General features: G+C 40.6%; 1 protein-coding gene across 1 annotated transcript in view; it reads right to left on the reverse strand.

The window, feature by feature from the left end:
- The window catches only part of ptdss2 (phosphatidylserine synthase 2), a 98,067-nt gene that overhangs the window by 52,274 nt on the left and 17,914 nt on the right, over positions 1 to 27,879 (reverse strand). Inside the window, exons 3-5 of the mRNA XM_048545830.2 lie at positions 24,787 to 24,869; positions 18,996 to 19,063; positions 495 to 629 (exon numbers count right to left, since the gene is read on the reverse strand). Of these exons, the coding sequence (XP_048401787.1) occupies positions 495 to 629; positions 18,996 to 19,063; positions 24,787 to 24,869 (286 nt within the window). The remainder of the gene's footprint in view (positions 1 to 494; positions 630 to 18,995; positions 19,064 to 24,786; positions 24,870 to 27,879) is intronic.

A 27,879-nucleotide genomic window follows, 5' to 3' on the forward strand; every position in this document is an offset into this window, starting at 1 on the left:
AATGTAGTTCACGTAACGAAAGCTTTTATGAGAATTGAGCTATGGTCCGTTTTAGTATATTTAAATATTATTTTAGTTGCAGTTGTTCTTCGTTAATTTATTTCATCTGATTTTTGTGGGTCTAAAAGTTTGGACAGGAGCCCATTGATGGATAAAATCTGAGCATTTGAATATTCAGATTTGCATTCACCCTTTGGGCAACGTCAGCATCCACTGTGCTACAACTGCCTGCTACAGCTCATGCAAGAAAAGGTAGTTCACTTAGGTGAACTTTCAGAGCATCATTAGCTCTGAACCTAATTGCTAAACAGTTTAGTTTAGTAAGTTTCAAAGAATGAAAGATGGGGATTGAAAAAAAAAGCGTTCCGAAACATTCCGAAAACATGAAATGGGGCACTCCCAGAGTTGAAGTGTAACTCGATTCCATCATGGGATATAGTTTCCACTAAGAAGGGGAAGGAATATAGCAGTTGAGAAATCCAAATCAGTCTCACCCAGATGTTGTGATATGGGTCAGTCTTATTTCCTGGATCAAAGATAAGGCAGTTCCCGCCATAATCCCTCTCTGGTAAGGGGACACCAAGTTTAGGATCTATAAACTTCATGAATTGACGGCCATCCTGAACAGTCTGGAAAAACAAAATTAAAACGTCATACAATGTTTCAGAAACACATCAGTAAGTGTTACCCTTCCAAGATACATGATTAAGTGACATTAACACTTATGTCATTTTATCTGATTGACTGTTGCCTGGAGTCAAATATTTATGATTTATAGCACGAGTTCATCAAGCATCCAAACAATAAGGACTTCTTGAGTAAAAGTTTATTTTTTTCTATATCATGCCATCTCTTTGTTTTCCCAAAAATTAAATACATGATTCAGCTGGTTACTTTGATGTCCTCTTTATCCACTTTGCTGCAAATCCATTGGCAATAACTCCAGGGAAAATAAATTACGAATTTACTATTGGGGCAAAACCCTCCAGAATTTGAGTTCCAGCCCAAGCTGCTAATGGCTGAAACACAAAATGTACCAGCATGCAATCTATTTTTCTTGGGTGAGACATGACTATTTGCAGGCTACATTCAGAAGTCAAAGAGGCATTTTCAGCACTACAAAATATACGGTAAAGTTTCAGATGCAATTCTGCATCATCTGTACATGGGTGGAATAAGGCATACGCACACTTCAGTGTGCCACTGAGACAATGCCTCATTGTTATGAGTGCCATTTTCCAGATGATAGTTCAAATTGATGCTACTCGTTCCATAACGAAATCCTACTGAAATTGCATCAGTGCAACATAATTGGGAATGCTTTAGCATGAACAGATGACATAATAACAACAAGTATACTAGTAACTAATGATTACTGCATTAGTAATTCAGAAATTATTTTTTATTCAATCATTGGATACGGGCATTGATGACGAAGGCAGACTTTAGCGAGTTTTGAGATGATTTGTAGCTCAGGTTGAAGTTCTGGATGTAAGTTTGCTCGCTGAGCTGGAAGGTTCATTTTCAGACATTTCGTCACCATTCTAGGTAACATCATCAGTGAGCCTCTGGTGAAGCGCTGGTGTTATGTTCCGCTTTCTGTTTATATATTTAGGTTTCCTTGAGATGGTGATGTCATTTCGTGTTCTTTTTCTCAGAGTGTGGTAGATTGGCTCCAAATCAATGTGTTTGTTGATGGAGTTCCGGTTGGAATATCATGCTTCTAGGAATTCTCGTGCGTGTCTCTGTTTGGCTTGTCCTAGGATGGATGTGTGTCCCAATCAAAGTGGTGTCCTTCCTCATCTGTATGTAAGGATACTAGTGATAGTGGGTCATGTCTTTTTGTGGCTAGTTGATGTTCATGTATCCTGGTGGCTAGTTTTCTGCCTGTTTGTCCAATGTAGTGTTTGTCACAGTTCTTGCAAGGTATTTTGTAGATGACGTTTGTTTTGCTTGTTGTCTGTAAAGGCAGAATTTATTGCACGTTGTTAGTTGTCCTTGAGAAGGCAGTAATAGGCTGCCTTGTTGATCAGTGCACTCCACTTTGCATACCACCACGAAGTTCCAGGATTTTAACCCAGCACATTGAAGAAATGGCAAAATCTTTTAAGTCAGGATAGTGAGTGGTGTTGCACTGTTTCTCCTGTCCTTCACCTTCTATATGGAAATGATTGTGGTTTTGGAAAGTGCTGTCTAAGACTTGGTGAATTCCTGCAGTGTATCTTGTAGGAGGAAATGAATGTTTGCAGATGGGTGCCACTCCAGCAAGCTGCCTTGCCCTGGATGATGTCAAGTTTCTTGACTGTTATAGGAGCTGCACCCATCCAGGCAAGTGGGAGAATTCCACCACACTTATGACTCATGCTTTGTAGATGGTGGGCAAGCTTTTGGGGAGTCAGGGGGTAAGTTACTCACTGCAAGATTCCTAGACCTAACTTACTCTTATGGAATCAGTAGTGTTAGGGCTAGTCCAGTTTAGTTTCTGGTCAGTAGTAATCATCAGGATGTTGATAGTGGGGATTCCGCTATGGTAATGACATTGAACATCAAGTAGCAATGATTAGATGATTTTTTCTTGGAGATGATCACTGCACGGCATTCATGCGAATGTGGTGCAAATGTTACTTGCCACCTACAGATCCAAACCTGGATATTGTCCAGGTCTTGCTACATTTGAAAATGGGCTTTCAGTAAATGTTTCCCAACGCTGTGCAACCATCAGCAAACATCCCCATTTCTGGCCTTATTACAAAGAGAAGGTCGTTGGTGAAGCAGCTAAAGATGGTTGGGCCTAAGACAATACTCCTGCAGAGATATCCTAGGCCTGAGATGACTATTCCCCAATAACCATACCTAACTTCTTTTGTACTAGGTATGAGAAACCAGCACAGTTTATCTACTTCTTCCTCTTTCTTCACCATCCAATCCCTCAACACCGATGCCCACAACTTTGGTTTCGCTAGGTCTCCTCGATGCCACACTTGGCCAAATGCAAGCTCAACATCAAGGGCAATCACGCTCAGATTGATTCTGGAATTAAGCTTTTGTACATGTTTGAACCAAGGCTTTAATGAAGTCAGGAGTTGAGTGGCTTTGGCAGAACCTGAAGTGAAGGTCAGTAAGCAGGTTATGGCTAAGCAAGTGCTGCTTAATAGCACTGTTGATCACTCACTCCATCACTTTTACTGATGATCAAGAGTGGACTAATGGGTGGTAAGATTGGTTTGGATTTGTCCTGGTTCTTCCGTGCTAGACATACCTAAGAAATTTTCCACATTGTCAAGTAGATTTCAGTGTTGCAAATATACTTGTTTTAATTATTATTTTGTGGGATGTGGACATCGCTGCTTGGCCAGTATTTATTGCCCATCCCTAGTTGCCCTTGAGTAGGTGGCAGTGAGCTGCCTTCTTGAACCAGTGCAATCTACCTGCTGTGGGCTGACCCACAATTCCCTCAGTGAGGGAATTCCAGGATTTTGAACTTGAGACAGTGAGAAAGACGGCAATTTTTTTTCCCAAGTCAGGATGGTGAGTGACTTGGAAGGGAACTTGAAGGTGGGGGTGTTCCCATTTATCTACTGTCCTTGCCCTTCTAGCCACAAGTGGTCATGGGTTTGGAAGGTGTTGTCTGAAGATTTTTGGTTAATTTCTGCAGTGCATCTTGTAAATAATACGCCCTGCTGTGACTGAGCGTCGGTGGTGGAGGGAGTGGGTGTGGTGCCAATTAAGAAGGCTGCTTTGTCAAGCATGAATGTTGTTGGGGCTGCACTCACCCAGGCGCGTGGGGAGTATTCCACCATATTCCTGACGTTTTCCTTGGAAATGGTGGACAGGCTTTAGGGAGTCAGGAGGTATGCTACCTGCCACAGTATTCCTAGCCCCTGGCCTGCTCTTGTAGCCACTGCATTTATGCAGTGAGTCCAGTTGAGTTTCTGGTCAATGATAATCCCCAGGTTGTTGATAGTGGGGGATTCAGTGATGGTAACACCGTTGAATGTCAAGGGACAGTGGTTAGATTGTCTTTTATTGGTGATGGTCATAGCTTGGCATTTATGTGGTGCAAATGGTGCTTGTCACTTACGAGCAAAGCCAGAACATTGTCGAGATCTTGTTACTTTTGGACATTGCCTGCTTCAATACCAGAGGAATCATGAATGATGCTGAACTCTGTGCAATCATTGAGGAACGTCTCCACTTCTGACCTTATGATGGAAGGAAGGTCATTGATGAAGCAGCTGAAGATGGCTGGGCCTAGGTCACTACCCTGAGGAACTCCTGCAAGAGATGTCCTGGAGCTGAGATGACTCACCTCCAATAACTACAGCCATCTTCCTATGAGTAAGGTATGAATCTAACCAATGGAGAGTTCTCCCCCGATACCCACTGATTCCAATTTTGCTAGAGCCCCTTGATGCCACACTCAGTCAAATGCAGCCTTGACATCAAGGGTGGTCGCTCTTACCTCACCTCTGGAATTCAGCTCTTTTGTCCGTGTTTGAACCGAGGCTGTAATGAGGACAGGAGCTGAGTGGCCCTGGCAGAACCCAAACTGGGCGTCACTGAGCAGGTTATTGCTGAGCAGATGCTGCTTGTTAACACTGTTAATGACACCTTCCATCACTTTACTAATGATCAACAGTAGACTGATGGGGTGGTAATTGGCTGAGTTGGATTTGTCCTATTTTTCATACTTGGACAATTTTCCACATTGTCCGGTAGATGCCAGTGTTCTAACTGTACTGGAACAGCTTGGCTAGGGGAGCGGCAAGTTCTGGAGGACAAGTCTTCAGTACTATTGCCAGAATGTTGACAGGGCCCATAGCCTTTGCAGTATCCAGTGTCTCCAACTGTTTCTAGCTATGACATAGAGCAAATCAATTTAGCTGAAGACTGGTATCTGTACTGCTGGGAACCAGTGAAGGAGGCTAAGATGGATCATCCACTCAGTACTTCTGGCTGCTGATTGCTGCAAAAACATCAGCCTTATCTTTTGCATAAATGTGCTGAGCTTTTCCATTATTGAGGATAGGTATATTTGTGGAGCCTCCTCCTCCAGTGAGTTGTTTAATTGTCCACCACCGTTTACAACTGGATATGACAGGACTGTAGAACTTAGATCTGATCTGTTGATTGTGGTTGTTCTGTCTATCACTGCTGCTTTTGCTGTTTGGTATGCAAATATTCCTTTTGTGCTTCACCAGGTTGACATCTCTTTTTCAGATACGCCTGGTGCTGCTCCTGGCATGCCTCCTGTACTCTCCAATGAACCAGGGTTGCTCCCCTGGCTTGATGGTAATGGTTTTGAGTGGAGGATATGCCAGGCCCTGAGGACACAGATTGTGTTGGATATAATTCTGCTGCTGTTGATGGACCACAGCACCTCACGGATGCCCAGTCTTGAGCTGCTAGATCTGTTTGAAGTCTGTCCCATTTAGCACAGTGATACTGCCACACCACATAACGGAGGTTATTCTCAATGTGAAGGTGGGACTTCCTCTCCACAAGGACTGTGCAGTTGTTGCTCTTACCAATGTTGTAATGGACAGATACATCTGCAGCTGGCAGATTGGTAAGGATGAGATCAATTATGTTTTTCCCTCTTGTTGTTTCCCTCACCACCTGCTGAATACCCTGTCTTGCAACTACTGTAATAGCTTGGCTCGGGGCACAGTAGGCTCTGCAATTAAGTCCTCAGTACCTTTGCCAGAATGCTGCCAGGGCCCAAGTTCTGACAGTATCCAGTTTCTCCAGCTGTTTCCTAAAATCACATGGAGTGAATTGTATTGGCAAAAAACCATGGACGTGTGGAGGAAGCCATACATTTGGCACTTCTTGCTGGGTATTAATGCTAATTATTAAAGTTTATCTCTTTCACTGGTATGCAAGCAACTCCACCATTGAGCACGGGAATATTTGTAAGAGTCTCTGTTTCCAGTGAGTTTTTAACTGCCTACTGCCAGTCACGACTGGGCTGTCAGGGAAAATTTCTCCTGATTGCATTCCACAGTACGAGCAACTCTGTTAGGTCTGTCCTGCCACCAGGACAGTATATACCTAGGGGCGGTGCTGGTGTCATGTGCAAGGTATGGTACCGTGAGTGTGACTATGTCAGGTTGTTGTTTGACTAGCCTGATAGCTCTCTCAATGTCAACACGAGTCCTTAGATGCTGGCAAGGTGGACTTTGCAGGGTTGACCGGGCTAAATTTTCCATTATTGTTTCCAGTTTTAGTCAATGCCAGGTGGAACATCCAGTTTTCTTTCTTTTTTCACCCCCTCCCCCGCCCCCAGAGTTTTTCAACATTTGTTTCAACAAATGGCCATTTCAGACAGCAGTTGAGTGTGCGTCTGCAGTTACACTGGAGACTGGGGAAGGAAGTCAGTTTTCCTTCCCTGGAGCACACTGGAAGACCATGTGGATTTCATATTCATTATTAGACTTTGAATTCAAATTCTATATCCTGTCACTGATGCATCAATGACAACTCAGCTAAAAATGACAACTGAACAATAATTTTGAAAAGAAAAGCTCTGTTTGACACTGAGAACACCTTCCAATGCATTATGTAACACTGCACTGAGTCTTCCAGCACTCCCACAAGTGATTGACAATTAAGTAGCCAATCGGTCTGCAGCTCCGTAAACATCTCCATCCTCAATGACTGCGTGCTCAAAGATTGAGTGCAGAAGACAAGACTGAAGCATTTAGAATCATTTACTGCCAGAAATGGCAAGTGAATTGTTTGTCCTGGCCTGCTCCTGAGAAGCATCAAAGAAACTGTTAGCAAACTCCATTCACTCTACATTACAAGAAATAACTGAACCTACTTAATTCAACAATGCTTTTGACACTGAAATAACCAAATTAGATTGTTCCAGAACAACTGAAGCACTGACAGCTAACAGTTCTGTGGTAAGTTGTCCAGGTACATACAACTAGGGCAATCCAATTTGCCCAATTTCCATAACATCTATCAAAATCAAAATCAAAATAATGGAATAGCAAGGTCAAATGGAAGTTCCTCGCCAATAACTTGCTCACCAATACTCCCTTTAAGTTTAGATAACCTGGCTCTAGACCTGACCACGCCTTGGTTTAAACACTGATAAAGGGGTTAAATTCCAGTGATAAAGCTGCGGTGATTGCTCTCTGGAATGAAGCAGCTTTGCACCAAATATGGCAACAAAGAACCTAAGTCAAATTGAATAAAAGGAATCTGAGGAGAACTCTCCACTGCCTGGTGTTATATCTAACACAAAAAGGGAGATAGCAGTAGTTGTCAGCGATCAGTTATCTCAAACTCAAGATATTGACACGAGTTTCCCAATGCATTGTCTTATGCCCAACTATTTTCAACACTGTCATCAATGATTTTTCCTCTATTTTAAGGATATCTCCTGACAATTACAAATTTAGCTCCATTCATAACTCTAGGTTTGCTACATACAGCAAGACTAGGATAACATCCTGTCTGAAGTTGAAACGTGGCAAGTAAAATTTGCACCACAATCTCGGAAATAAACATCTTCATCAGGGACCCATCACTGATAAGAAACTTTAGACCAGCTGCATAAATACCATGGCCTGAAATGCAAGTCAGAGCCTGGAAAACATGATGTAAATAACTCATCTTCTGACACCTAAACACCTTTCTACCATTTACCAGAAACAAGCCAGGAGAGTAATGGATAATGCTCCACCTATGTGGAGCAGTACAGATTCAATAACACTCAAAAACTTTGTCATATTTCAGGGCAGAGCAGCTCATTTTATTGTGAGCCTATCCATGCCTAAAACAATCCACAATTAGTGCATGGCTTACCATCCAGAAGATGTAGTACAACAGGTTGCCAAAACTCTTTTCAACAGCACCTTCCAAACCTGTAAATATTTCTTTCCAGTCAGTACAATTGCATGGGACTATTACCAGCTCAAATTCCCTTCCAGTCACACAACATCTCAACTTGGAAATATTATTATCCTTGAACCCTTTGCTGAAGTGGTTAAAGAAAATAGTTCACTACTAATTTGTCAGTCATAATTAGGGATGAGCAATAAATGTTGCCCTTGCCAAAGATACTCACATTCCATGAATGAAAAAATCTTTTACAAGTAGCTCATTCAACTAAAAGCTTAGAGGCTCACTTGAAGTCAGTTGCACCTATAGTTGTTCTTGTTCAGATGTTGTGACGTGAGAAGTAGTTTTGCTAGTGCTCTACTCTGTGGACAAGGTTGCTCCCAGACTGTGGAACAGATACCTACGTGTTTCCTCTACATACATTCATCGTCCAGGCAATGCTACGAACAGTAGTACATCGAATAGTCCAGTCAAAACTTGATGTTTTACAACACAAAGCTTCCAATTTGAATCTGAAGTTGAATCATTGTTTCAGGCCCTACACCCATCACCCTGTAAACTGCACCTTGTTTTTGAACCACAATAGCCACTACTCGTTAGTTTTTTTTTGAGACAGCAGTTGTCCAGCTAGCTAAAAAAGGACAAGATACAGCAACAAATGTTGAATTGCCAAATTACTATCAGCTCTAGAGTCAGTTCCAGAAAAAAATTCAACCTGTGACGCTGGAGATGTTGGTGACATTAGTTTGAACTCAAAGCAGCAAGGCTATTATTGGCATGAGGTAAGGAAATCAGATTATTCCTGCAGAGAAATACTTCACAATTTTATGCAAATTGTTCAGTGGGTGAGGCAAGGGAGGTGGGTGGAGAACTTTACCATTGTAGTATTAATCTGACTGTAATTTTCTCTTTTAACATTAACTTGAGATCATTAATGATCTAAACTGTTTTGTATTCTTCATAACACAGCACATTTATTTGGAGATGCAGATTCAGTTCCCTTCAATGGTTTCTAAAATTCATTCAGAGCGAACAGATGAGACTCACCAACCATCAACTTAGACTAGATGCAATCCATGGTTCGAGGGGGGAAGGAATATTGTAAACAACTGCACCAATTTACTTTTCCTCAACAATGTATAGACCTGACTTAACGAAGAGATCCAAGAATCTCTGTTTATCAGTACAAAATGCAAACTACCATAACCTTGAACAGTGACGCTCAGAATTTAATTTGTCTACCAATTTCATCCAGCACAGATGAAAATAAGCCTATTGCCCACTTTCAACTGATTTAATTGTTTACAATTTTAAAGCCCAAAACACATTTTAAAACATTGCAAGATGCAATGCCTGGCAGTGGCATTTGGCTGGTCAGGAAGTAGACAGACATTATTTACAAAGTGAGTACATTATTTCACTTTGAACAGGATTATTTTTCCCCATATTAAAAAGCGACTGATTCCATTGTAAACACTTAATTCTGGCTATTGATAGTGATCAGATTTCAGTGTACTCTTCATCGAGCCTGGGATATGTTTGCTCCACGTGTCAATGCATTGTCTTTCCACAAAGCACCTGGGGCGTTGTAGTTTAATCTTCAGCTTGTTGAAATAATTTTTCATGTGAGTACACATTAGGAAGCCACAAGCAGCTGCATACGGGCAAATCTGTAAATCCTCATATAAAATTTAGGTCAACAGGGAATAAGGCTTACCAGAGTAGAGAACTGCCATAACTAATCTATTCTTGTCATAGAATAATACAGCACAAAAGGAGGCCATCATGTCAGTTCTTTGAAAGAGTTGTCCAGATAGGCCTCTTTTCTTTAGTCACAACCCTGATTTTCTTTTCACATATGAACGTCATTACTGAATCTGCTCCCATCCCTTTTTCAAGCCGCACAAGATAAATCACAATAAAGGAGCACAGTCAGGCCATGCAACCCTTCGGGTCTGCTTCACCACTCAGCCATGGCTAACACATTTCTGAACCCCATTCTCCTGCCTTCTCCTCAAAAACCTTTGATTCCCTTACTAAACAAGAAACTATCTCTACTTCAAATGCAGTCGATTTCTTGGTCTCCAGGGCCTTCCATGGATTCATCACATCCTGGCTGAAGAAATCCCTCCTCATCTCAGTTCCAAAGGATCGCCCTTCATTGAGGCATTGTCCTCAGGTCCTAGTCACTCCAACTATTGGAAACATCTTCTTTATGTTCACTCTATCCATGCTTCTCAATATTCTCTAAGATCCAATGAGATCCCCCCTCCCCCTCCACCACTGCCCATATCCTTCTAAGCTGCATAAAATACAGACCCAGAGTCATCAATCACTCCTCACATGACAAGCTCTTCATCCCAGGGAATATTCTTGTAAACGTCCTCTAGGCCCTCCCAAGGCCAGCACACCCTTCCTTACATATGGGATGCAAAACTGCGTCGATATTCCGAATGTAGTCTGACCAACGCCTTATACAGCCTCAGCAGTACATTCCTGCTCTTGTAAGCTGTCCTCTTGAAATGTGTGCTAACACTGCATCTGCCTTCCTATTGTCCAAATGAACCTGCCTACTAACCCTATGTTAATCTTGAGGTGGGATTCAAAAGTCCGTTTGTGCTTCAGATTTCTGAACCCTTTCACCATTTAGAATATAGCCTATGCTTCCATCCTTTCTGTCAAGTGTTTAACCTCACACTTTCCCCATTTATATTCTAACTGCCACTTCCTTGCCCACTCTCCTAGACCTTCTGCAGCTTCCCTGCTTCTTCAAAATTACCTGTCCCTCTATCTATTGGTGAGGTATCTGCAACATAACAACTATGCCCTCAGTTCCGCCACCCAAATTATTTAATATTTAACATGAATCGTTATGGTCCCAACATTGACCCCCGTGAGGCACCTTGCCAAAGGCCTCCTGGAAATCCAAATAAATCACATCAATGGATCTCCTTTCTCTAACTTGCTCATTATCTCCTCAAAAAATTCCGAGAGACTTACCAGGCATGACCTCGCCTTGACAAAGGTGTGCTGACTCAGCCCTATTTTACCATGCACCTCCAAGTGTTCCACAATCTCATTCTTAATAATGGACTCTCAAATCTTACCAACAATCGAGGTCAAGCTAACTGGCCTATAATTTCCCATGTCCTCCCTCCCTCCTTAAACGTGAGTGTTACAGTAGCATTTTCCAGTCCTTTTGGACCCTCCCTGACTCCACTGATTCCTGACAGATCACCAATGCCTCCACAATCCCCTCAACTATTTCCTTCAGAAACCTGGCTTATAGTTCATCTGATTCAGGTAACTTATCCACCTTAGACCTTTCAGCTTCTCCTCAGCAATGGCCTTTTGGGCAACACGGTGGCTCAGTGGTTAGCACTGCAGCCTCACAGCGCCAGGGACCCAGGTTCGATTCCAGCCTCGGGTAACTGTCTGTGTGGAGTTTGCACATTCTCCCCGTGTCTGCGTGGGTTTCCTCTGGGTGCTCCGGTTTCCTCCCACAGTCCAAAGATGTGCAGGCTCAGTGGACTGGCCATGCTAAATGCCCGTAGCGTTCAGGGGTGTGTGGGTTATAAGGGGATGGGTCTGGGTAGGATGTTCCAAGGGGCGGTGTGGACTTGTTGGGCCGAAGGGCCTGTTTCCACACTGTAGGGAATGTAATCTGCCTCTAAACTCACCTCTGCACCACCCCGTTCCCCCCAACTTTGTTCCCCATTAATAACTCTCCAGTTTCATTTTCCAACGGTCCAATATCCACTCTTGCCTCTCTCTCACCTTTTATATTTCTAAAAAAACTTTTGTAATCTTACATTATTAGCTAGCTTACCCTAATATTTCACTTTTCACTCTCATTGCTTTTTCAGTTATCCTCTGCTTGTTTTTAAAAGCTTTTCAATGTTCTGGCTTTCTGCTCATCTTTACCACATTGTGCTTTTATGCTGTCCCTGTCTTCCCTTGTTACCTCATCTTTCACCTTAGCACGTTTCTTCTTCCTTGGGATGAATATCTGCTGTGCCTCCTGATTTACCCTCAGAAATCCCTGCTGTTGCTGCTCCATCACCTTCTCTTTTAGGCTCCTGTTCCAATCAACTCTGATCAGCTCCTCCTTTGCAGTTACCTTTACTCAATTTTACTACTGTTACATCTGATTCCAGATTCTCCCTCTCAAATTTCAGGTGAATTCTATTATGTTATGGTCATTAGCCACAATGGGTTCCTTCAACTTGAGCTCCCTATCAAGTGTGCCTCATTATACATCATGAAATTCAGAATTGCCTGTTCCCTGGTGGACTCTACAATAGGTGCTCCAAATAAGCCATCTTGTGGACATGCCACAAATTCCTTTTCTTGAGATCTGCTACCAAACTGATTTTCCCAATCCACCTGCAGAAAAAATGAAATTAAAACAGAAGGAAGTTCTGTTTTTCAGCATCAGACGCTGGGTGAAAAATTATGAAGCAGAACTCAAAGATAATGGTCTTTGCATTATTCCGAGCCACATGCTAACTGGCATTGGGCAAATTAGATTAGAGAATTTAATGCATGACTCAAAGTGGCAGGTCTGGTTTGTGGAGCACTGGTACAAGCATGAGGTAAAGTGGGATTTGGACCAAAAGAATGGTCTACGCCTGAATGATGCTGGGGCCAGTCTTCTTACCAACTGCAAAATTAAAGTGGCATAGAAAGGACTTTAAAGAGTAGGGCAAGGGATCAAATTTGGGAAGATGTGGTAAATCAAAGGTCACAATCAAGGACAAAAGTGTAAGGTATTAATACAGGAAATTATAAACAGACCATGTCAGGAAGAACAGAGAGAATAAATTTAAGAGTCAAGCAACACAACACTGAAATTTAGATTCAGTACAAAACAATAAAATTAAAGACTCTGTATCTGAATATCCATCCAATTAAAAAAAATAGATGAACTGAGCATGAAAATAGAAGTGAATAGATATGATCAGACAAAAACCGAAAGAACCACAGATGCAGTAAGTCAGAAACAAAAATAGAAATTGCTTGAGAAGCTCAGCAGATCTGTGGAGAAAAATCAGAATTAACATTTCAGGTCAAGTGACCCTTCCTCACACTGACCTCAGATATGATCTGATAGCCATTACAGGGGTACTCCTGCAGGATGACGCAGGCTGGATTCTGAATCTTAGAAGGATACAATATGTTTAGGAATGACTTGGAGAAGGCAGAGGGATAGTTCTGTTAGTCAATTATGGTTTCAGCACAATACCGTCGTAAATAGAATATGAAAGGAAACTCATGTTTGACTAACGTAATGAAGTTCTTTAAGGTAGTAACTACTCTGGATAAGGGGGAAATCAGAGGATGAAACTTACTCAAATTTTCAAAGGCTTTTTGAAAAGGTGCTGCAAAGGATACTGCAGAAAATAAGAACTGAAAGAACTGCAGATGCTGTAAATCAGGAACAAAAACACTGGAAAAGCTCAGCAGGTCTGGCAGCATCAGGGTTCTGAGAAAGGGTCACCGGACCCAAAACTTTAACACAGAAAACAGAGTTAAAATTACGGGTTTGGTGACCCTTCCTCAAAATCCTGATGCTGCCTGACCTGCTGAGCTTTTCCAGCAACTTTGTCTTTGCTGCTGCAGAAAATAAGTGCTGATGGTGTTGAGGGTAGGAATTCCACATTTTTAAAATTCTCATGCAAATCCTTTCATGGCCTTGACCTCTCCTATATCTAAACTCTTCCAGTCCTATAATGCTCAGAAATCCTTGTTTCTATCTAACCATAGCTTCTTAAGCAGTTCTCTCTTTTTTTGCTGTATCATTTTTGGCTTTGTCTTCAGTTGCTAGGGCTAAAGATACACAACATCTTCTCTAAACCTCTCTGCTTTTCTCCTCCATGATACTTCTGAAAATCTACACTTGTGGGCCAAGCTTTTGGTCACCTGGATAAATCAGTAAAAGTTAACAATGTTAAGTTACATCACCAAATCAGCGTGAATACATCTGAGATTGTGATGCTGAAATTACAACACGCTCTGTCAGAAGTACGGCTTAACTTAGACCTTGGAGAAAATGCAGAGAATAGCCCAGAGGCTTCACAGGCTAGGAAAATTCACATTATCTAATCTTACAAGGACTACTAGCCTTTTAAAAGGAAACTAAAACAAAAAGTATATGATTTGTACTATGGAACAGCAAAGGTAAATCCACAGCATTATTTAATTTAAACACCAACAAACTTGTAAAAGACAACCAAGAAGAAGAATCAGGAAGCACTTCAAGCAGGTTGATTGAAAACCTACAATAGTCTTGAGAGAAATGTAGAGAAAGCAACAGCTCTTCAACAAATTTTGATCCCGTCAAATGCTATGCCAATGAGGTAGAAGGGGGCACTAGGGATTCTATGGATGCACGTGCTTTAAGGTTTCAGAAAAGATTTGTAGCTCAGGTTGTGGGTGAGGTTGTTAACTTGCTCGCCAAGCTGACTTGTTTTTATTCAGACATTTTGCCACCATGCTAGGTAACATCATCAGTGAGGCCCCAGTTGAAGCAATGTTGTTCTACTCCGCTTGGAATTTTTACTGTCCAGTCCATTATGGTGATACTGTCATTTCCAGTTTTGTTCTGTATGGGTTTGTACATGGGGTCCATTTCTGTGTTTGTTGATTGCATTATGAGTTGAAAACCATGTCTCTAGGAATTCCCATGCTTCCCATTCCTATGGTGGCTTGGGTTACTATGGTTACATTGTCCCACTTAAACTGATGGTCTTTATTGTCTGAGTGGACTGATGTTAAGGAGGCTTCGTCATGTTGTCTTGCTGCTAGCTGGTGTTCGTGCATTATGATGGCTAGTTTTCTTTCTGTCTATCCAATGTAAAGTTTGTGGCAGTCATTGCATGGTATTTTGTAAACTATGTTGGTTCTACGTATGTGGGAATGGGGTCTTTAATCCTTGTGAGTGTTTGTTGTAGAGTAGCTGTGAGCTTGTGTGTTACCATGATTCCTAGGGGTCTTATGAGTCTTGTTGCCAGTTCTGATAGGTTCTTGCTGTAGGGCAGTGTGGCCAGTACGTTAAGGCATACTGTGTCCTCCTGCTGTTGTCTGTTTAGTAGGCACCTGCGGATGAAGTTGCACGAATATCCGTTCATAGTAAAGATTTTGTATAGGTGTTCCTCCTCTTTCCTGTGTAGTTCTGGCACATTGCAGTGAGTGGTGGCGATTTAAATAGTGTCCTAACACAACTTATGGACGTTGGGGTGAACATATCAGAACTGGCCTAAGACCACTAGGAATCATGGTGGCCCACGAGCCCACAGCCACTCTACAACTAACAATCAGAAGAATTAAAGACCCCATTTCCACAACATGCAGAACCAACATAATTTACAAAATACCATGCAACAACTTCCACAAACATTACATCGGACAGACAGGAAGGAAACTAGCCATCAGAATACACGAATACCAGATAAAAGCAAAACGGCACAACAAACTTTCTTCAGGATTAGTACACTCGGACAACAAAGACCATCAGTTTAACTGCGACAATGTACCCATAGCAGCCCAAGCCAAATACAGACACACTCGAGACTTCCCAGAGGCGTAGTTCTCAACCCATAATGCAATCAACACGCATACAGAATTAGATCCCATACACACACCCTTACAGAACAAAACCAGAAATGACATTATTCACCATAACGGACCAGACAGTATAAATCCCAAGCAGAACAGAACAACGTCGCTCCATTGGTGGCCTCACTGATGATGTTACCTAGCATGGTGACGAAATATCTGAACAAAAACAAGCCAGCTTGGCGAGCAAGTCAACAACCTCATGCATGTGCTTGACAGGGTGAATGGTCTCCTCTAGATGTTTGATATCTTTGCGATCATGAGTATCCTGTATCATTTTGAATGCAGTACTTTTACTCACCTGACAGTCAAAAAAAATTGAGCATAAACATCAGCCATCATAAATGCAGCAGAATTGAGTAATTAGGGAAGTAGAGATGAAGGAAACAGTATTCATCCATTGGCTCGTATCCATGCAGATTTCTCAGACACTACACGTGCAGCTGTGAAGAGCATACTTGTGTTTGTTGGATCACAAACACAACAGCTTACAAATGGTGAAGATTGCATACACATCAAAACTGATGAATTAGTTTTCTTCTACTCTCCATGCAGGATCCAAGTAATGCCATTTTTGTGTTTCTAAGGGAAACCCAGGATTAACCTCACCCGCTTTTCTAAAACAGCTCTCAATTAGATCAACGTCCATTTAGAGGAATCACTCATAGGTTATTAGCAGCAAAAAGAGACAGGTTGCTTTTTTTTTCCTCCACTGAATCTCAATGCTATCAATAAGGTCAAGATATTGTTACATGGAAGAATTATGCTGTGTCATCTGGTCAAGGATCAAGCTTTGGGATTGAATGTTATATTAATGGTAAGGCTGCTTTCAACCGCAAGTTATGACTCTGCATTGATTTACAGACTCTGGTTAATCAGGTTTTGTTAACAGATGTTACTTCATAAATAATTACTTATTTAACTGCAATTGAAACAACAAAACATTTTTGGAATTTTATCGTTCTCACTGGAAAGATTCAGACCTTTAACTCCTGGTACAATGGCCAACTCAATCACAAGCTACAGCCTAGTAAATTGAATTGAGGCACCAGGGATCCTGCGGACCATGCTGAAATCAATTGGTCAAATCAACATATGCATGAGGTTATGTCTCACAACAATGCACTATTCATCTAACTTCTAAATTACCAGCTCAACCCCTAGAGCATAATGCGCTTAATAATTTTTAAAAGTTTTCATCAAAATCTGCATAAGTTAGAGATATCAGGAAATTAACAAAAATGCTGACATGAGAAATGATAAGGATGCACCAGCAAAATGGATAAAGCTACACAAAGCATTCTATTTGAATTAATACTTACGGTAAAGAATGATGACAGAGGGAACACAACACTCGCCTTCTTTCCAGTGTCCAATATCAACACACTCGGGTCAGATGCAGCACAAATGACCAGATATAAAGTGACAGGGGACTATATTACATTTAAATACAAATCCCTGTTCCACTAAACCAAGCTAAAACAACAGAATTATCTTCAGTCTCTTAACACCATCTATATTAAATTATACATTAGTTGTAAATTAGTGGCTTTGTTTGCAATTAGTTCTTAGCCCCACTTTGATGAGGTTTCTACAATAAAGAGGAATTTGAAATAATCGAGGTCACTTTGGTGGGCAAACCCATTGCTTACAACTGATTATTAAATGTATTTGTTAAGTAATTGTGCAAGACAAATATGAAAATGTTTTGGAGCATCCCATCCCTTGAATTAACTTTGGTAGGATTATCAACCAAATACTTACATTAAGACTGAATCTAAAATCAGAAATATGCTTGTCAATTTTAAGATGAAATTAAGTACATTGGCTTGTTCAACAGAACAGCTCAGTTCAAGGTCATCTTTAATATATGAACATGATGATGCATGTGTATTCAATCACATGCTTGTACAGAAAAGGCAGATGGAAATCATGATTTGCATACAGAAGTGAAAAGTTCAATCATGTTTTGCACTAAACATATTTATAGCATGTGCCAAAAAAAACCAAAAAATCATTAACTTGCTTCGGCCCCAGCTATTCACAATCTATTGCAATCATTTGGATGTCACAATCAAAAGTAATATTTCCAAGCTTCAGGCTATGTGAGTGCATTAGAACACAGCGGATTGAAGCGGATGTGTTCTGGCCTTTAGTGAACAGGTTGTGTGTACAGGAATAAAGTAAATCAAACTGTACCTGTATACAGCCTTGATAAAACAGCACCTGAAGTACTGTGTACAGTTTTAGTCTCCTTATCTAACGGAAACAGTTACTTTAATCACCCTGTTCTGACATGTTTTGTCACACCTGCGTTGCAGGTTGGACTTGAGTACAATAAAAGTTCACCAGACTGATTCCGAGCATGGTGGCAGTGTTTTATAAACAGAAATTAAGGAGACCATGACTATGTTCGCTACAGCTTAGAAGATGGAGATTTGATCTCATTTAAGTACACACGATTGTTTAAGGGCTCAATAGCATCCTGGCTGGGAGGATCCAGGACAAAAAACAGTCTCAAAATAAGTGGGAGACTATTTAGAATTGAGATGAAGAGGGAATTCCTCACTTGGAGGGAGGTGGATATTTGGAATTCTCCACGCAGGGGGCTGTGGTCCTTCATTCATTGAGTAAATTCAAGGCTAAGACTGATAGATTTCCAAATATTGAAGATATCAAGGGATATGGTATAGTGCCAAAAACTGCCATTAAAATAGAAATACAACTACTATCTAGTTATATGCTACAGTAAGCTCAATGGGCCGAATGGCCTACACCTGAATCCATTTCCTATTTCCCTAAATTTAGTGCTTATATCTCACCTAAAAGCTGTTAGTTTATTTAAAAATATTTCATCGGACTGAGTTCCTACAGAAATCTCAACAGACTTTCATGCCGGAAACAATTAAAATGGAACTGGATGTTGAGACATGAAGGAACGTGGGTAGCAAATACTCAAATTTAAAGTCCTAAAGATTTAAAAGTCTTAATTCTGTATCAATTCAAGAGTCAGTCAGCTAGCCAAATTTAGAGAGGGTGCCAAAATCTTGTAGAAATTCACCGCATACAAAAGGTGGAATTCAAAAGGAGAACACAGAGATAAAGTTTTTAGCTAAATTGTACACTGCATATTCAACAATGGCCTTGATTACTATACCAGGCTTCTCAGAAGCATTTTAATATTTAATAATGAATAAGTGGAGCAGTTGAAATCCTGTGAACAATACGTCTGCGTTTGCAAGCATCAGCTGCCCAGACTGGTAATAGCATTCATAAATGACAGCATCGTTCAAAGCAGCATTTGTAATTTACAGCTGAACACAACACAATGTGAACAATGAGCACCCACAAAACAAATGCACTGTGGAGTTTGGAGGTGTCATCAACACCAGTGTTTACCATAACTAGGAAGCGAACAAAGGTTTGCTTGAATAGTTAGATCTATTATGTAAACATATGGAGGCAGCTTTGTGGGAATAATTAAAGACATTTGAGTGAACAATTAATGACTATTCACTTACCTGAAAAAGTATGAAGATGAGGAACAGCTCGTACACAACACTGACACATAACCAGAACCTCCAGTACGCTGTAAGACAGAATTTCAATTATAGAATTGTAAATTATGCTAGTATGGATACAAAGGGACAAATGGCCTCCTCTGCACTGCAATACCACTGTGAATATCATATATATTCAATGACAACCTCAGAAATGTGTCTCCTGAGAACTGATTGGCAACCAATGGTCAAACAGAACCGAAATAAACCAGATCAACCATATGCTTTCACCATGCCATTAAATTATTTGAACAGCCATCACAACCTTCTCTATCCTCTTGAAGTAACTCCTTTTTTTATAAAACAGTCTTTTGCAAACTGTCAATTGATCAGTGCCCAACGTGGGTGAAAAGCTGCACTGTAATTCCAAACACACAATACATTTACAGAAACTGGTGAGATCTTGTCCCACAGGGAGGCAACTGAATAGCTTTAAGAGACACTCAGATGTAGAGGTGCCCAACCAAAGGCCCTCCAGCCATATCTAGCTCCTAGGTCCTGGTAACATGGTTGTTGTAGAAACAGAACCAGACCTCCAGTCAGAGTAAACATAGGAGTGGACATCTTGAATTTAGCTGTCAGATCCTACAGACCCCCAATAACACCAGAGATCCCTGCATCTCATTCTGTCTGTGACAGACAGAATCAAGAGAGAAAAGGGGGCTGTCAAGATGGATGCACACAATATTTAAAATAAACTCGTCAGTGTTCATAGGGAGGACACTATATAAAAGGAATCAATGACCTCATCTTTCAGGTTGTGAAATTTTACATAGGTATTAATTGTCCCATAACTACTTATTTAAGTGCAACCGTAAAACCATAAGAAGTCACAAAAACCAGTCTAGTCATGAAGCAGTGATGGCACACCAAATTCAAACTCCTCATGCCATATCACTTAGTCCCTCCTTTTGTCGCTTTATATCCTCTTGCATACCCATGACACAGATTTCAACACTCCCCCAATTCTGGCCTCTTTAGCATTCACAAGTCCCTGGGCCTCAGCACTGGTGGCTATGCTTTGAATTGCCAAGGCTGTAAATTCAGGAATTCTCCCTCCATAAGTCTCTCCACAACCCCTAGAAAAGCTTTTAAAGTTAAGGCTTCAGCAATGGTTGTAGTAATCTATCCTAAAATCACTGTAGCTCAGTGTCACATGTTGTTTGGTATCTCTCTTATGAGGCATATTTGCCATGTTTTAGGAGCTGTAGAATTAGAAATTGTTGCAAAAAGGAATCAAAACTGTCATGTTTGTTCTGCCTTTTCAAAAAAATACTAACATGTAGATCAATTATAGTCATGCAGGCCAATGTTTCTTCACCTTCCCCTACAAGCAGGATGAACACATCCAGTTGCCAAAAGTCTCCAACTATACAACACTAACCTGCTTTCTAATACTGCATATTTATATGTGCTGGCAATCTTGCACTATTGCAGGAAAAAATCGTTTAAAAATTCCCGTCTCATTAAGTTTCAGGAGCCGGACTGCTGCCTTTGCAGAACTCAAACGTTACCCATGAAATAAACTTCACTGCATCATGAATTGCGGTATAGCTAGAATGACTCAAATCCAGCTATCAAAAAATTGTAGATGTGCAAATACTGGACATTTTTCTCTCAGAACAGAATAGGCTCAGGAATGAAAAGAATGATCCCAGAAGACAGAAACAGTGAGTATTATGAATATACAAGACCTAAGTCCATTACAATGGTTTAAGGGGGGGGGGTGACACGGTGAATCAGAGGTTAGCACTGCTGCCTCACAGCACCAGGAACTCATGTTCAATTTCAGCCTCAGGCGACTGCGTGTGTAAAGTTTGCACATTCATCTCGCCAGTTTCCTCGGGGTGCTCTGGTTTCTTCCCAGAGTCCAAAAACGTGCAGGATAGGTGGACTGGCTGTGCTAAATTGCCCATAGTTTAGGGAGATTGGCCGGGGAAATGCAGGGTTACAAGGTTAAGGTGGGGGGGGGGGGGGGGGGGTAAGTCTGCATAGGATGCTCTTGGAGAGTTGGTGTGGCCTGTTCCCACACCGTAGGGATTCTATGACTCTATCATCTGCCTCGCCACCAGCCCTCCCTATTTCTCCACACAAAATTACCTGCTGCACTGGTGGAAATATTCTCAATGCAACATTCCTATTCACTTGCAGGAGAAAGGATCAGAAATCAGGCTTTTCTCCATTTCTGTGCTTGCGGGCCAAACACCAGAATCAATTCTGAAAGCTGTTTGTTTGGTTAACCCTGCTTTTCAGGAGGGATTACATAATAAGAATAATGATACAGTGTAAAAGTAGAATGATACACTAACTAAAATATAGTTCCACAATGAACAATGTATTAGCATGCACCATCAGGGCAGGGCAACAAATAAATGTTAAGGAGTGAGAAAGAGTTAGCAAGGTATTCTTTAATGGCTAATGAACTGGTTTCTGTGGCCACATCAGCGATATTAACCTCTATGTTCTTTCAACAGATGTCAACTAACTTGCAGCTTGTTTGCAGAATGTTAGATTTCCAGCGTATTTGTTATACATTTCATTCATTAGCCACAGTCTTTTTTCACAAAAGTCTGAGAGATGGTCATCTTTTTGACCAGGGTACTAAGGAACTCTCAGAGATTTTACAAGTTATTTTTTAAAATTAACTAAACAGGAACAAGTTTAATGACAGAGTGAGTGCTTCCAGTTCTGTTATTAATTCAATTTTTTTTCAATATATAGTTAAAATATATTGGTACTTCAGGTTTCAACTTGTGTTAAAAGGAAAAGTGTCTGTATGACATTGTGCTAACTTCAAAAGATGATTAGTGTCCTGTTTCATCAAATTATTTAAATATTCTAGATTTCTCTTCCTGGTTTACAAATGACAGATTGTAGCACTTATCTTCCCTCATTGATAAATTATCATTTGTAAATTATTACTGGTGTCTGTATCTTCTATATTCCAACTCACCAGTCTCGAAACGGTGAAGTGGTAACAGTGCAATGTGCCGATCAATGTAGCTTCTAACAGTTTTGTTGCATGTGACTAATTTGTTCAAATATGCTAACCCTTTTTGAGCATACACGTGTTAAATTAAAGGGCTTAACTTTTATGCAGTCTGCAGTATGCACAAGAAATTCCAATTTACTGCATAAATTAGAGTGAACATTGGTGCCACACCAATACTTGCTATAAATAAAAGAGGACTTGCATTTGGCAGGACTCTTGCAGGTAAAAATCCAGTATAACAGTTTACACATAATTTGCATTTTCAACTACTTCTGAATTTCAAAGGCTCTTCCCTGTAATCAATGCATCCTATAGGACGGGAACTGGTCCTCAGTATATCCCAAATTGCTTAAAAATAAACCCAACAAATGTAGCAATTATTATAAGCTGTCCAGCACTTTGACAATTAAAACTTAATCTGAAGATCATTACAGGACGCCGTCACTTTAGTTTCCTAGCATTACTAACAATTATAAGTTTTGAAGTGAAAAGGTGAAAAGTCTTCTAGTTCAAATCTAAGGCATCAATTCCCATGGAATCTTGCTGGCCTCTCCCAGCTCTGGGTTTTGCTTGGGCCATTGGACAGTGGGGCTGTGCTTCTTGGTTAGTTGTGGCTTTCCTGCCCCTCTCTGGGTGTCAACTTTTCTGGGTTGCTTCATTTCCTCCCTTCTCATTCTTGGTGTGGTGCTGGGTCAGTGCTGTTGGGTACACAGGTCAGATCATGGCTCGTGGCTGCTGGAAAAGAACAGGAAATAACTGGGTATTGCCCACTCAGAGGTGATGGCACTGTCCAGATGGAGTTTGATAATTCTCCTGCATTGTTTAGCTGGTTATGGGCCATAGTCTGCTGGGGGACCCCTGCTCTTCCTACTACCGACTTAGGGAGAAGGTGGAGGGGCTGACAAATTCAACAGCACAGGAAGGGGGGACAAAGAGAAAAGAAGGAGCGTTGGAGGTGGGAGGAAAGAGAAGGAAGGGGAGGAAATGAGGAGGAAAGATTAGGGGTGAAAGAAGAGTGGCATTGTGGGGTGAGAAGGAGTGGCGGAGCGTGGGAGGGGAGAGACAGAGGTGGAATGAGGAGAGAAGCAGCAGTGGACCAGAAGAAGTGGTTGGCAGGGAGGGATGGTACAGTGTGGAAGGGGAAGAGTGGTGGGGCATGGAGCGAAGGAGCAGTGGGCTGAGGGGTAGAGAAGGAGTGGTGCTGGATGGAGAGACAGAGCAGTGGGTTTGGGAAGATACAGCTGTGTAGGGGAAAGGAGAAGGAGGGTGAGAGAAAAGGAGAGGGGGAGGGCGAGTGGAGGAGAGGTGGAGAGAATGAGGACAGCAGAGAGGAGAGGAAGAGGAGAGGGGAGGAAGGCGGCTCCTTATGCTGCTGAGTTCATGGCAGAAAAAGAAATTAAGGCCACTGGTTTAGTTTTGATTTCACAGCAGCAGTTCGGGGAACCAGTTACCCAAGTGATTTTGGTCTGTGAACAATTCAGGGTGGACAGCATACAGGCATTTTCAAGTTATCTGAACTTATGAGAGATCTCGGCCATCAGAACTCATGCCAGCATGCTTGAAAAGAAGTCATTAAATGGTCTCAGCGGTTCAAGGAAAAGATTTAGGATGCATCAGTTAAGCAGGAAATTAAAGATAGTGATGGGAGTGACATTTCTCTTGGATGGAATATCTGAAAAAGGACAATATTCATAAATAGGGCGAAACTTTATTTGCTGTTTATGTTAAGATCTTTCTAACCTGTCATTAATATAGCTTTGATACTTTTTCCCCTTTCTTTGTGTAATAAACCCGAGTTCCTTTGTCAAAAACACATTTGCAGCGTCATGCGGAGATGCTGAGTGACTAATCACCATGCTAACCAACTGCAAAAATTAAACATATTGTCAACCAAGGCAGGTTCATTCTGGGGCCTGATCCTTCCTATAATAAAATCAGTTGGACTCATGACAGTGTTTCATTCAATGTCACTTCTCTTCCACAAATGCCTACCTTGGAAGTGATCTGCCCTCCTCTCCTGTGCTGTTTTCAATTCAAAGATCAGTTATATTGCACTTGAAATGTAACTCTGCTTCACTTTCTATAGATGTTGTCACATCTGCTGAGTTTCTCGACACTTTGTTTTCATATCAGATCTTCCACATGCACACTATTGTGCTTTTGTGTAACACATTAATGATCACTGTTAAATCGGTGAACCTAATCCCTCCATTTTTCCAGATTTACCATTGATACTCACTGCATTTGATTGGTTAAGTCTGAGTGTGGACTCAGAGTAAAACTGATTAAGACTATCAGTTTCTTCCTAACTGAACACTATAAAGACTGTACAAGTGTGAACAGGTAACTGCTTGTACATCTTAGGGAATGAGTAGGAAAGAGATCGGGCACAAGGTAGCCTACAAATGTCTGCACTTAGTTCACATAATGGAATTTTAGATTGTAATTGCACTATTGCAATTTTGCCTGAGGTTGTTTGCAGAGTTGCTCCGCTTGGTATCAAATCAAACAGAAACTATGTATAGCTTGACAAGGAATTGTCATGTCATAAATATATTGAACTGGTCATCATTGACGCAATACATTTATAGTCCCTTTACAGAGCCCCTTCCAACTAATTTTATTTTGGAGTTACAAGAAAAACGCATTATGTAAGTAAAATACTTTCAATATTCATTACACTTGCACAGCTTGTTTTAAAAACAGACAACACAGGCAAAGAAAGTCTGACAGTGCCATTATGAAATTGCTGTACTGTACCTGGATGAGGTCTGGAAAATGGCCCATCTTTTGCTTGAGTGACTCCAAAACAAAGGAATACAAGAATGCTGGCAACAATGCCTCTGTAAATCAAACAGTAAAATGTAGAAACATTCAAGATTCCTGAACTAAATGCATCTTCAAAGTCATATCCTTTTTCAGTATTCGTCAAACGCAAATTTTAGTTTTTAATAAATGAATATTAACTTTGCTGTTACAAACTATGACAGCTAAGCTATTTTGACAATTTCTAATAAGTTGAGTGTTCCTATACGTACCAGAATGGTTCCACCATCAGCAACTGGGACAAGATAAACAGTCAGCGACTACAACCAGATTGAGAAATTTGTGTTTGTCGTCTGTAGTGTGGTTTCCCCAAGGTTGAGCGGTTCCAGAATTTTCCTCAAATACGTTTGAACCACCACTACCCCATGCTCCACCCCAATGTTCTTTGAATTTCCTTGCTAATTGTGACAACTCTACAAAATCAGAAAAAGTCCATTCATTTGCATTCACCCAACATTCAATGCTTTTTCCTACTCCCTTCCCATCCTTCCTAGTAGGCGCTCTTATTATTTGTTTGTTCTGTTGACACAGAAAAATTAAAGGAAAGGAAAATTGGCAGAAAGACTCTCAGGTTTTATTTTGCTTTAAGTGAAGAGTTGGGAGCAAATTCAGAAATGATAGATGAAGTCAGGCAACAATGGTGGAATAACAACTGACAGAAGTGCAGAATGAGGAGAATGTACAATAGACTTCCCACACCCTTATTCAGTGAAGCCACTGCAATTACTGCCTTTCTCACCAAGGTTAACCTTAGGGACTCAGATGCCAATTGGACACAGTAGCGGAACACATCCAGATCTCAAGGAATACATTTTTCTTTCATTACTGTAAAATTAAGGAGACAGTAAATAATATTGATCAAATGTTCCTTTTCATGGCTTTACAAAAATCTCTCAAATAAAGATTAGTGTACTATCCACTAACACTTGATTGCGTTCACTATTTGCAAATTAATATTAAAAAAAAACTTTGATCCAGTATGTAAAAATGGCCTAAACTGGTTAGTTTGCATGTGGAGTGATAATTTTCAACTTCATTGCGTAGTACTACTGTGTACATCCAAATACCCAATAACAGGTTAATGCTTCAACTCCAGTTTTGTCTCATTAAAGAATGGAATACACTAAAGCATAAAAAAAATCTTAAAATGATTACACAAGACATGAACCTAATACCCATGGATTGTACATATGAGAAGATAGAATACATAACACTTGTTTTCTGGTATGAACATAAAATTTTAAGTAAAGATGATTTAACTTTCATGGAACACCCTGGCTGATTCAGTGGCTTTAATAAACACCTTCGACTTAAGTAGCAGGATGAGGAATAAAACTTTATATTTAGAACCGTCATCAACTACAGAAACATGCCTTTATGTGGCACCTTTAATGTTAGAATATGTCTCAGGCTGCTTCACAGGAGATAAAAACTGATGCAGAGCCAAAGAAAGAAATATTAAGACAGGTAACTAAAAGCTAGCACAAAAAGCTAAAGTTTTAAAATGTGAGTTAAAGGTGAGACAGAAAGCTATAGATACCAATGAAAACTGCACAGCTCCTAGGAGGAAAGGGTGCTCATTCTTATAGCCTCGGTTCAATTCACTGCAATAATCTGATTAAAACTGCATTTGCTGAATTATCCCGCTTTAGTGATCCTACAATGCTCAATCAAGGTAACCTTCTAGTGTCACCATGTTGCTAATGCACATTTTAAAAGACAAGTGGTTTACATTACTATGGATCATTTCTTGTGCTCAAAATGTCTGTGAGATAGTAAGAGATGAGGAAACAGCACTCATCAGGTGCTTGACATGTCAAATTCAGAAGTTTTAATAGCACCTAGTTGCCGTGCACTTGTGATGTGAAAAATGAAGGAATAAATTAATTTCCTTCCAGATTCAAGGGGATCATCATTCAACAAGCAACTGTGTGCCAAAGTGAACTTTTTTTTAAAATCGCAACAGAAGGGAAACTAAACACATTAGCTAATTCAAGGACTCTGCACCCTCATCAAAGTCTGTGCTTTACAGATTTTCATTTTCTTCTGTTGAAACAGTTTCAAAAAATGTTTCACCATGAAAATTCAGTCATATTGCTATGAACCGTAAATCATTCCTTCTGGCAGTTTAGACACTTCACTACTAACACATTCAATGCCATCTGTGTGTTAAGATTATCCTGATAATGACTGTACAGACCAAATCAGCAATTATTTACATCAGGGCACTAGTTTTATTGGTCTATGGATAAATGCAAATCTACGCACTGTCAAGTAAATGCACATGACAAATAATTTTATGTGGGCTTGCACAGGAAGAACATTTACAAACACACCAAAAGGAGTAACAGCATAATTCAAGATTACACATCTGAACAGTTGCACATAAATAAACACAAATCACTACATGTACCTCAGATCAAAATGAGCACATAATATACAAAGACAGGAAAGGTAAAATAAAATTCAGAAAAGGATATCACACTAATAAGGCTGAAATGTTTACGGTTCAAGCAATGAAATGGCAGAATTTTCAATACGTGTTTCTTCTTAAATGAGCCAAAAATATATATGGAGAGAGATCAGATTAGATCTACAGATTAGATCTCTACAGTGAGAGAACAGACCCTTCGGCCCAACAAGTCTATATTGCCCCTTGGAGTATCCCACCCAGACCCATCCCCCTACAACCCACACACCCCTGAACACTACGGGCAATTTAGCATGGCCAATCCACCTGGCCTGCACATTTCTGGACTGTGGGAGGAAACCGGAGCACCCGGAGGATGTTGATGGCACAATTGATGCATGCCAAGTAAAGCTAAAATTGATCAATCAATATCAAACTTTGTGTTACTATTTCTTCAAACAGAACAGCATTTAAGATTGCAAAGCACATGAGCTTATTCAGATAAGGATCTGGATATGACCAATTGGGTCGCCACAACATTGCTTTCCAGATGCAGAAATAGGATTCAAAGGAAATAAATACATTTTTTTAAGAAAGCACACTAGAGAGGTAAGAGT

This window comes from Stegostoma tigrinum, chromosome 17, assembly GCF_030684315.1.
Source record: "Stegostoma tigrinum isolate sSteTig4 chromosome 17, sSteTig4.hap1, whole genome shotgun sequence".
In the NCBI taxonomy this organism is placed as follows: domain Eukaryota; kingdom Metazoa; phylum Chordata; class Chondrichthyes; order Orectolobiformes; family Stegostomatidae; genus Stegostoma; species Stegostoma tigrinum.